This window comes from Rhamphochromis longiceps, linkage group LG20 (genome assembly GCF_057381845.1).
Source record: "Rhamphochromis longiceps isolate RC_006_pf linkage group LG20, R_longiceps_female_GT1.1, whole genome shotgun sequence".
NCBI classification, from domain to species: domain Eukaryota; kingdom Metazoa; phylum Chordata; class Actinopteri; order Cichliformes; family Cichlidae; genus Rhamphochromis; species Rhamphochromis longiceps.
Genome location: NC_140576.1, coordinates 3,615,818 through 3,627,590, shown reverse-complemented (window position 1 = coordinate 3,627,590; position 11,773 = coordinate 3,615,818). Strand labels below are relative to the sequence as shown.

Genomic DNA, 11,773 nt, shown 5'->3' with positions numbered 1-11,773 from the left:
GCTGTCACGTGGTAAAACAACTTTCGCGTCGTTACCATGGAGTTGTTTATGAAACTCCATTTCTCATTGGTCGAAGACGTTATCCTGACTAAACCGCACGCGGCCATTGGCTGATACGGATTCTTATTTCGACCAATGGCAAAGCGCGCTTTTTACAAACTCATATGAGTCCAGGAAGTTGACAGCCCACTGTGGTGAGAATAGACGGGGCTAGTGGTTTTTAAATCTGCACAAAACACCCGATAAACCAAAACATTTGGAGCTGTTCCGGTCTGAAATACTTTACTGGATGATCGGAAGGAAGAAACGGATACTCTGTTGAATTATAGGAACACAGAAGGTCCGTATGTAGCCAGGCTTGTGATCGGGGTAAAGCTAGCTTCTCTGGGGTAATTTTCACAAGTCAGCACGATGGTTTGTACTGTGTTACTAACAGGCATGCGCTTTTACGATTAGACAGATTGTTTGAGAACTTTAAATTAGCTCATGTTAACGTTTTAAAGTCTCGTGTTTCTTTTTTGTTGTTGTTTTCATTGCATGCTTGGTGTCTTTTGCCCATCTCCATACTACCCTTGTTAGAAGCCTGTTTGGTATTTTGGTTGCTCAGCTTTAATTTCTTTCTGTCTTTAGTTGCTTCAGTTGCTCCTCACAGCTTTATCTCCTCATCATGGACTCTTCTCCAATCCTTCGTCAACAGAGTCAGAATAAAATCCGCAGTGACTTTATGAGGTGAGACTGATGATTTGAGCCGCAGTTACTGATATAGAATTTCAGAGCTGGGACTTATTTGGTCTGTCTACAGAAGCGTGTTTATTTGTTTGTCTCATAGTAAAATATACCTTTCTAGATCTCAGGTATCAAATCAGTACTGGTATTAAAAATGTCAGGCAGCTTGTTCCTCTCCTGTATCTGCCTCCCATCTTGTCTGGTTTTCTTTGTCCTTGAATCAGTTCCCCCCCCCCCCCTTTTTCCCCTTTGCATGCTGCCTCTGGTGATTTCCCAGCCTCGAGCTGGGTTGTGTGACAAAGCTGACCGTTTTTCTTTTTTCAGAATGAAGAATGAACAAAACAAAAAGGTAGCAGACCCAAAGCCTTCCAAACCCATGTCAGGATCTCACCTTTCCAACAAAGATATTGAGAACAAAGATCCAGGAAGCTCAGCCACTGGTAAAAAGGCACCTCTGCAAGCAGGTATAAGCAGGCTTCCGGTGCTTGCAAAGTCCCTCCATCTTCAGACTCCCTCGGACTTCAGTCAGTCCCACTGCAGGTGGGAGGAGAAACCTCTGGCTGTAAGCATCTCCTTTTGATCCTGTAGATTTCCATATTTTTATTTACTCGGGTTAGTCTGATGTGTTTAATAAGCATTTTCCTTTTTCTGCAGCGAAAAGCGCCGAAGAAAAAGCCACTCACTCGGCCTGTACCTTTTAATCTGTCACAGCCCAAAAGCACAAGAACGGCTGCTGAAAACCAACCTCTGGCTGTCCCAAAGCTTTGGACTCATGCAAACACAAAACCGTCTAAACATCCAACCGCTTTAAAGGGCAACAAGGACTCAACCAAAGCTGCAGGGAAGCCTCTCGGAAAGACAACAGAAGATGCTTCCCACCTATCGGGACCAACTGGGCCTTCCAGCACATTTCAGACTTCATCTTTGTCCACCGCTATGTCATCCCGTCCTGATAGTGCTGCTACTTCTGCACAGTCTGCTCCCAGTGCAGAGGTCTATTTGAATAGCATGAACCTGCTCAGTCTAAAAGACCATTCAAAAACAGCACATGCTAGTCGGACCACGCAGTGCAATTCTTCAAAAGGTGGTAAGCTTGTTTATTTATCGCATCTAAGGCACAAACTTCCACCTATATTTTGTGGATAATCACTTAAAGCTTGCAGGCCGTATTTCCCTCACTCCTTTAAATCCATGGAAATCCATTTATTTTGTTTAGTGAAAATGAAGATATTAAGAGAGTTTCTCTTGGGCTTTTTTCTTTTGCATTATAGAAAAGGGGGAGAACTTCCAGCCTGACCATGCGGCTTTGCTTAGCATCCTCCGGAACGAAGGAGTGGGCGTCACAGGTCCGGCGCCTACGACTCCACAGTCCAAACCGTACAACTATTTGGTGAGTTGGATTCACAGCGGTGCATTCTTTATCATGCTTTTTTTTGTTTGCTTGTTTTTAATGCCTATAGTTGCAGCAGGTAAACATTTTTTTAAAGGTGTCCAATGATCATGTGTGCAGCCCCAGCGAGTGTCCGTCATGACGAGCCGACAGAAAGCTGGAGCCCCTGCAGGTCAGTGTAAGATGGAGAACACAACATGTGCTTGGCACATACATGTGAACATTGTAAAAGACTTATTTTATAGTAGATGGCCGAGCAGTCCCTTTGAAATACTATATAAATATATCTCACTATACGTGTGTGTTCTCTCGTCCTGTGTAAAATCCCCAATAAAAATGCCACAATTATGAGTCTCATTAACTGGAAGCCAATTTTATTCAAACTAAACATCAGGCAGTGTTAGTTGGGTGTTCATAATGTTCAGTATTACACTCACGTCATATTATTTAAATGATTGTTGTCTGTACTTTTCTCACAGGATCAGTGAAGTCTGTGCAGTTCTCTCCAGACCCCGCTGCGCTGCAAAGCATCCTCCAGAACGAGGGAGTGAAAGCCGGAGGGCCCGTGGGCACAACACCCCGAAGTTCAGTCTGTCCACCAAGCAGGGCGACTTCAATCTACACAGTAAATTTGTGTTCACTTCTGTACTTCCTCATACTTGTTACATTGTTGTTATTGCTTTTTTTTGCTTTTTAAGTGCTGCCTTTGAAATAATTTCTTCTGTCTTCAGGCTCAGAGAGTGCCGGTTAGAAAAAATCGTCCAGAAGCGACTGCTGTGCCAGCAAGTAAGATGCAGCATTGCTCCACTCGTTATCTTTATAAAACCCAAAGCACTCTTATCTCGTTGTCCTTTTAATCTGATGTGACGTGGCTTTTTTCTCCTGAGCAGCAGCATCAGCAGCACTCAAAGAGACGGCGCTGAACAAATGGACCCCACAGAGAGTCCGCAACACCAGACATCAGCCCCTGTCTGCTATGGTCAGTATGTATTTATTGTATGTTGGCACTCTGTCCAGGTAGTCTGTTGTGTTGTGCACAATCACCGCGTTAACTCATAATGCTTCTGTTTGCAGAAATGGCATCAGTCGCCATACGGCACTCCTGGATTCAAGAGTTGCAAAACCAACCTTCAGCCCCAACAGGAGGTGAGATGGGAAACCCTGACTTAACCTATTATTTTATACCACTTGTGTGTGTGTGTGTGTGTGTGTGTGTGTGTGTGTGTGTGTGTGTGTGTGTGTGTGTGTGTGTGTGGCAGTGCCAAAAGATGTTCTTAAGTACGTAAATATTGTTTAACTAGTCACCATAAAAGGGAATCAGGAACTAATCTAAGTGAACACATAAAAAGTTTTAACCAAAAAAGCTTTTTGGTTTTAAAATATTAAGCTACAATGTCAGTATCCCAACTTTGGGAGTGATGAGCGGTGGGGAAGGAGCGAGACATCCTTCATTGCGAACAGGCCTCACTAAGCATCTCTTTATACCTTCTAGTATAACTCTGTTGAACAAATCCAGGTAGGGATGGGTATTGATAAGATTTTCACGATTCTGATTCCATTTTCGATTCTGTTTAACGATTCAATTCTTTATTGATTCTTTTTAAAAAAGGAGAACACTAAGGTCGAATAGCTTAGAACTTTGTTTTATATCTTCTTTTTGAACAAGATAGAAATTTAGGAGTAACATGGCCTCACAAACCCAGCAGTGACATCTTAAGAGATCCACAGCATACGGCTCTTCCAAGGGGTGTCACAGGGTCCCCAGGAAAAAAATTGTAAATGTAAAATAAATATTCTTCTGTAGCAATAACAAAGTTTTAACTAGAAAAAAACTGTCTAAAATTTATGCTTAAATGAAGAAAATTTGACTTATTACAAGGAAAGAGACTGAATTGTTTCTTTCTTGATTGAGTTAAATATAAGAATTAAATCTCAACTCTGAGAACAATAATTAGAAAAAAGTGCTGAGAATAAGACACCATCAAACATACATTTTGCTCTTATTTCACATTTTAATATTTTTAATGATAACATTATTAGGTTTTTAATGTCCCTTACTGCAGAATAAAGATTTCTTATGAAAGTTTTGTTTTGTTTTGGTTTTATCTTTAGCTCCATTCTAAGAAAATGACCAGCTTCAAGTGTCCTCAGTGTAGGACACATACAGGATGTCATGCTGAAATGTAAAGCACTTACAATAGAAGCCACTAGAAACAAATTATTCCAGCCTAATAGATGACATTTATGGCACTTGTTTTCTGTGCTGACTGATATGCTGCTCAGTGCTTTGCTGCCTGCTTTTAAATCAGATGTCACTCTGAACATAAACACAAGCTACATGTGATGTCTCTGATGTGTATCTGTTTCTACTCGTGCTGATGCTACCGTGACTAAAGCTAGCCAAGCAGCAGTAAATATGTGAAGCAAGGCAGAAGGATTTACTCATCAAATAAACAGGATCATAAGAATATAAGACCACGAGCACCACAAATGTAACAGAAATATGCTGACATAAAATGGCATGTTATTTGAAATCTACATGAAACAATGACACAACTACTTTTTTTTAATTTTTCTAATTTATTTATTTATTTTTTTACCAATTGTCCAAATTAGTCTGTGATTGGCCTTAGTGTGACAGAAATCATATTTATGTACAACTAAATATGCCTCAGCAAACATGTTTTAAATGGATGCTTCCTCACTTGATGACGAATGATCCTTTTCCATATTTGCTGAGTCTTAAATTTGATGTCAGTGAACTTATCAGTGGTTGGTGTTTTAAAAAAAAAAAAAAAAAAAAAGCCCCCAAATCCCCTATGAGCAAGCACTTGGCGACCGTGGAGAGGAAAAACTCCCTCTTAATGGGGAGAAACCTCTGACAGAACCGGGCTCAGGAAGGAGTGGCCTTCTGTCTCGACCGAGAGGGGTTCAAATGTTCACTGACAATTTAGTTGTATATAAATATGATTTTTAGGACTTGATGTTGAGACCAATTAGGTGAAATTGGGGACGCGCACAGTTCCGCTTCTTCTTGTTCTTCTTCTTACTTGGCAGAGTCTCTGGCAGGCTCTTAACTTCAGCCTCGAGTTCAGCCACCTTGACATTGAGCATTTTCTGTTTGTCTTGTAGACTTTGCAAAGATTCTGTACAGAGAATGCAGCTGACTCTTCTTTTTCTGTCTTCTGTTGTTCTGTGGTGTCTTTTTCTTTCTGAGGCTCCTGCAGAGACATTGCAGTGGATGGCAGTGAGTCCTCTTTTTCCATCTTCTCCTGTTCTCCAGTCTCGTTTTCTTTCAGAGGCTCACATTTGTGCATTTCATTTGCAGCAGTGGAATTTTGTTCTTTGTGCTGCTGTGGGATTTTAAGTGAGGAAGCTTTGGGCTCTTTCAATCTACCTTCAAATCATGAAGGGCCTTGTTGGGGCAGAGCTGGGATTTCAGGTCACTGATTTCCAGGTTGAGTGTCTCCTGCTCCTGCCTATGTTTAACGGCCTGCTCTTCAAGCTGATTTTGAGCTGCTAGGAGCTGTTTCTGGAGCATCTCAATCTGCTCTTGCTGAATCCTACATTTGAGCTCAAATTCAGCCTCCTTAGAGGACTTCAGTCCTACAGAGTCAGTGTGTGAAGCCTCTGTGGTTGGAGTGGCAGACTCCACACACTGCTCTGTGGTAGGGTGGCTGATTTGGTCCTGCAGGGTAACCATGTTGTAAGTTGTAAGAGTAATTTCTAACAGTTTTTTTTTTTTTAACATGGAATAATGACAGATGCGCTATAGATTTAAAGATAATAATAATAATAATAATAATTTTAAAAATTATTACTTTAAAAAAATCCTGTAACTACAATATATTTTGGGGACAAATGCACATTTTATTTTGTGTCAGTTACAGTTCCTTTAACCTTTCGCAGGAGGTGGTCCAGAGACTGTTTGATGAAGAAGAAGAAGAGCAGAGCGCAAATGTGACAGAAAAAGATTGCGAGCAGCGACCAGTTCAAGCCTCAGCTGTGAGAATTTGAAGCGACCGATCCACATTAAATTAAGTTCTTCTGATTAATGTAGTAGCTTAACAATCAGTGTATTTTTGTTTTCTATTCATGTCTCCAGAGTAAATCTCACTGTGACAAAGAGGAGGAGAAGAGCAGGAGCAACGATGATGATGATGAGGAGAAGTTAGTGGGAGAACAGATGTTCTTGCAGGCCCAGCACAGAGAGTCTGTTATCTTTTTCTCGACTGGCAAAAAGTTGTTCAGAGTGCCGCGTTTAGAGAAGCTGGGGGACTCTGCTCTGCAGGACCAGCGCGCTCCAGTTTCACCAGAAGAGAGAAAGGGGCTGCCAGTGCACGGCGAGGTGCCGGCTGTGCCAGAACCGAGCTGTAAGATCACCCCTGCTGTTCAGCGCCCGCACAGAGGTAACTCTGATCGATCACACTCCCCTTAACCTCTTAAAAGCTGACTCGGAGTAACCATTGAAGCTGTTTTCTGAACCGAGTGGTTTCGTGGTGTGAAAACCACAAGTGTCGTCTTTATGGGGGAAAGGGTTAACAATGTTGTGTGCCTGTTGTGACATTTATTAAAGTGTAGACTAAAAGTGAGTGCCAGGAGAAAAAGAACCACAATATTTGATTTTAAAAGTGACAAAAATTGACACAATTTTCCTGCTATTAAATAATTAGATTCTTTAATTAATTTTTACGAAGGCTGCAGATATATATTTTTTTCCTGTCGCAGATCTCGTTGGTCAGAAGACTTGCTCTGTGAGTTCTGCAGTGTTGATGTTGCGCAAGCGTTTTCCTCCCCTGGAGGAGCTGCGTTTGGACGAGGAGGTGGCCACCTACACATCAGCGTCTGTCGGGGCTCCCCCTGGGTTTGCTCCCCTTCGACCTTCCTGTGGAAATCCTCTGGCCTCCATTTTGCACTTCGAAGAGTCCACTGTAAGTGTAGCTCTGACAATCTGCAGTGTAACAAACTTTATATCACTGCTTTATGGTTTCTTTTCTTTTTTTTTTTTTATTGAATTGAAAATACCAGCATGCTGTCGCTCTGCCTGAGTGGGTTCTCTCCAGGTTCTCTGGCTTTCTCCCACAGTCTAAAGACGTGTGTGTTAGGTTAAGTGGCAACTTTAAACTGGCCGTAGGTGTGATAGTGAGTGTGTGTGTTTCTCTATCCATGTCAGCTCTGTGATGGACTGGTCACCTGTCCAGGGTGGACCTCGTGTTTTGCTCTATGACAGCTGGACTAGAGCAAAAGTGCAACCCTGAACTGGATCAAGGTTGAGTGGATGGATGGAAGTATTCAGTTCAGAGTGTGCTTCTAGAGAAAATGATAGTTGGCAGAACAACACAGGTTCAGATTTTTGATTAATTGTGACTTTTATTCAAATTATTCCATTTTGAAAAGCCAAGAAAAGGGAAACCATGATGGTACAAACATAAAAGAAATAGACCCTGCACAACACAGGTGATGTTGCAGCAGGGATCTGAAGGTGTCATAGGGGATCATCTTATTGTTAGGGTTGTCTGCAGGCTCTTTACCTCACTATCTCAGTATATATTTCAGCTTAACAGTCAGTTTAATAGACCGACAGCGCGCATGTTTTGGAAATGTGGTGGCACAGAAAAGCTCAAATGAAGACCATCTGGAACATGAATAAAAGTTTTAAAGCAATGTTAATGATCAGTTATAGAAATATATAATATTTGGCGGTTTGATTATTGGGTGTGATAATTATGCACAAATCAGTTGGAGATTTCACCCTCGGTGTACAAATAACTGTTGCAGCAGTGTATGAAGCTCAAGATATCTTAAACGAAGATCAATCCATCTTTATTTCACACTCAGTGGTCCAGGAAAAAACAAAGGTACATTAAACACGTCATTATTTTCTCACAAACAGACAGCTGTACCAGTGCGTCCATATTAAAGATGGTATCATTATTACCATTAGTTTCCACATGAAGAGTGGCGTAAGAAGATGTTTGCTTGTGCATTTGTATCATTTTCCCGTAAACATCTTCATCATCTGTCGTTTGATCTGTAATGACGTGTCTAAGATATGCGAGCTAATTACAGACACTAAAATCAGGTAATCTGATGAGCATGTGTCCTCTGTGGTTTTACACATCATTATAAAACCCCAATTCCCAAAAAATTGGCACGCTGTATAAAATGTAAATAACAACAAAATGCACTGGTTTCCAAGCACAGGCGATGTCAAACATTTAAATTGAGATAATGTCTCTTTTTAAGAAAAATCTTTGCTCATTTTGAATTTGAAGGCAGCAAAACGTCCTAAAAGTTGTGACGAGGCAACAAAAGGCTGGAAAAGTTAGTGGTGTTTAAAAGAAACAGACGTTTAGGTTAATGTGCAACAGGTCAATGACTTGATTGGGTTTAAAAATAGCATCTCAGAGAGGCAGAAGTTCAAACTGCATCGAAAAATTGTGGAACAAATTCAGAAAAATGTTCATCAGCATAAAATGATGAAGACTTTGAATATCTCATCATGTACAGAACTTAATATCATTAAAGGATTCAATGAACCCAGAGAAATCGAGGCTGAAAATCTGTTATTGGATGCCTGCGATCTTCGAACCCTCGGTGCTGTCAAATTTAATAATAAGCTAATATGTTCCTTAAAATGTTGAGTTTTCTTGAGAAATGGAGAGCACCTACTTTGTTGTTCCCTCATAGAAACTTGTGTAGAAACAAATACGAGTCCAATTTATAAGCTTCAGAAGAAAGCTATAAGAATTATAAATGGATTAAGGTTATTATTCACCAATTACACATTACTATTTATTTATTAAACTACATTAATTCACACTTTCTCACCCTGCACACGTGATGTACAAAATGATCTACCTCCAAACTGTATTCACGGGTTGTTTAAACCATATTTGAAAAAAATACAGTTCAGGACGATTTACAGGTGTACGTCTGCAGTACGGACACAGCAAGACGAGGTAAATAAATATTAAACTGTCGACATTTGCTTTATTTTTATCTTGTTTGGTTTTGCTTTAAAGGTGTATAAAGTATGCTGTGTAAATGGAATAAGGTGTAATTTTCTATAGCACGAATTGAACCTTTTAGTCAGTTTGTGCTACTAATTTCAGTTCTATTTGTCTGTTGTTGTTTTTTCCTTCTGTAGCTGATGTAAGATTTAAAGCACTTAACACTGACCACAATAAGACTCTGTGTGATCCGAGTGCTGCACAGAACACTCGGACATCAGGACAGCAGCTTAAATATTCTCTGTGGTCGGATGTGTTTGATGTGCACAACACAGTCAGAATAAATATTTGTCTTGATTTTGTTTTTCAGAGATTTGTCCCAATTGGCTCCGATCTCTCGTCTGGTCCGCCTTCTCCGCTGCAGGACAGTTGACTTGCACCACAGCTGCAGTGTTTGCTTTCACTGTGAAACGCCGCTGACTTCACTTTACAAATATTTGTCGAACACTGACGCCGCCAGGTCAATGGCTGCTCCAAAAAGAAAAAGGGTATATCTAAATTATACTGTTTTTCTTTCATAACTACAGACACTTGTATGTTTTTAATAAAGTAGATTAAAAGTTATCTTTTTGGGACCTAGGTCCAATGTATGTGTTGAAAAAAATATTTTTTTAAAAGGTCAATGAAGAGATCAGTGCTGTTGGCTGTAGTGTACATGTGGATCAATGGTTAGGATCTCTGTGATGTACAGTGTTTATAATAAATAGTTGTTACTGTCTGGCCATGTGTGGTTTGTTTGTTTGTTTTAAGCACATACACAATTTAAGATTTGTTGATTTGGGAAGTAATTTCAGGATTTGACCCCATGATAAAAACGAACTTTGAATAGTGTCAGACAAATATTTGTTTCATGTCTTTACCTTCAGTTATTTCATGTTTGTGAAGATGATGCTTTAAGTTTGGTTAAGATTGACAGTTTGCTATATTTTAGAGAATTAAGTAGTGGCGCTATGGTGTAGAGGTTTGCACATTCGTTTAATGCCACAAAGATCCTTAGTTTGGTCCCGGGAGGAGACCCAAATCCCTTTGAAGTTGTGTCAGGTAGAATGTAAAAGTCTCCCAAATCACACATCCGGAGCTACCTGCTGTGCTCCTGTGAATAAGAGAGCTGCTGAAATCATCATTGCCCCACTCACATGTAGCACTGAGATATGGAAACGACACTTCAGTGATGCAAAATCTCATACCGTCTTGCATTCTGCACTTTGTTTCTTGGCCAGATATAAAGGTCAACCATTTTTCTTGAAACATGCAAAGCATCCTGTTCAGTCATGTGATGAGGTGTCCTGTTAGGAGTTATGGAGTAATATATGAGAAATGTAGCCAGCTGCTGAATCACCTCTGCTCCCATGGGCTGATTTCATCCCCGTCCAGAGGTTTGCATGAAGCAAGATTTGGTGCTTAGTGAGGTAACATCAAGATTAAAAGCGGTTTTCATGGAGGTACATCTCATGCTGAGCTAGACTGCAGACCTAACCTGCACAGGAGCAACAGGAGAAACATTATGGAGGTTATATGTACCTTGTGTAAATTATGCAAAGAAAAATCTACTTAAAGTTGTTTTGTTTTTTTACTTTTCCCCACTTTACTCTCACACCACTGAACACTGCCAGAGTTAAAGCTGAAACCACCCAGCACACATTAACTTAAATTTAATTAGTCCAATCTTTTATTGATCATGAATAAGTCTTGATTGATTCATTACTTGCCAGTTTCCTTGGTGACTTTCAGCTCTTCTGATAAATGCCTAAAGCACAAATACAGGTTCATACAGACCTAATTTGTAGGGCACCGCAAGTGCCAAAATTAAATAAATAAATACACGATTAAATAATTATTAAATTATTTATTTATTTAAATGTTAAATAAATAAATAATGTATTAAAAACATAATTAATTTCTTATATATGCCATTAAATGTGTGTAATGTGAAAGCCATAAATTATTTATTAAATACATAATTATAATAATAACAATAAATGATGAAATTTGTCATTATTGCATAACATATAAATTCATTTTTCCTAAAAAGAACAATTGATTTATTTCACTATTTAATTATTTTAGGCTTACGAAATTACTTTAACTTTCAGAGCATGTGATTGGTTAGTCAGTACAGTCAAGACAGAAAGAGCCCTGATAATGAGTCAATGCAGTGTCACAGTCAGTTGAATAGGTGGTGTGGACTCTTTGCATTTGAAATGAAATTACCAACAGCAAAGGCAGAGGAAAGCAGCCCAAACTGTAAGTAACATTGGGAAATACTGTTCCTGTTTCACCAAATACACAAGATTTTTTGGGGTAAGAGTGTAGTGGGATCATTTTTAAATATCTTGTTGATTTGTTGAGGTAAAGCTTATTTATTAAAGTGCTCCAATATTTTCCATTACTCCAGAATTAATGTTTTTAATATCGATCCAGCTTAATTCTAAACTCTAGCTGTGAGAATTATGTGTAAATGTATAATGCTTTACAGAGAAATCTACAGAACATTCTGTTGATGAAACAATATTATTTGATATACTGGTGTACCATATTTTTTAATGCCTTTTTCATAATTAGTCCAGTGTTTATGTCCTTTCCAAATCATTACACATTAATGGACCTTTTATTCTTAAACATCTTGCCAGATACATGATATATG

General features: G+C 39.5%; 1 protein-coding gene across 2 annotated transcripts; it reads left to right on the top strand.

Moving 5' to 3' along the window:
- The first annotated feature begins 171 nt into the window (after positions 1-171).
- troap (trophinin associated protein) lies at positions 172-9,847 on the top strand. 2 transcript variants are annotated; one of them, XM_085394999.1, is made up of 14 exons: positions 172-340; positions 631-729; positions 1,051-1,288; positions 1,381-1,810; positions 1,998-2,116; positions 2,237-2,288; positions 2,596-2,741; positions 2,848-2,902; positions 3,007-3,095; positions 3,191-3,262; positions 6,026-6,121; positions 6,222-6,525; positions 6,845-7,047; positions 9,440-9,847. In XM_085394999.1, exons 2-14 carry the CDS (start codon positions 668-670, stop codon positions 9,500-9,502), a joined length of 1,929 nt encoding a protein of 642 aa, XP_085251125.1. In that variant the 5' UTR covers positions 172-340; positions 631-667; the 3' UTR covers positions 9,503-9,847. The 2 variants fall into 2 exon arrangements, with proteins under 2 accessions (XP_085251125.1, XP_085251124.1); XM_085394998.1 differs by having other exon boundaries at positions 1,381-1,813.
- Positions 9,848-11,773: the final 1,926 nt, after the last annotated feature.

Excerpts from the sequence above, each read along its gene's own strand:
- troap (XM_085394998.1), top strand. The coding sequence starts at position 668 with ATGGACTCTTCTCCAATCCTTCGTCAACAGAGTCAGAATAAAATCCGC. Across the intron at positions 6,122-6,221 it reads GACCAGTTCAAGCCTCAGCT|AGTAAATCTCACTGTGACAA; the intron begins GTGAGAATTTGA and ends TCATGTCTCCAG. Across the intron at positions 6,526-6,844 it reads TGTTCAGCGCCCGCACAGAG|ATCTCGTTGGTCAGAAGACT; the intron begins GTAACTCTGATC and ends TTCCTGTCGCAG.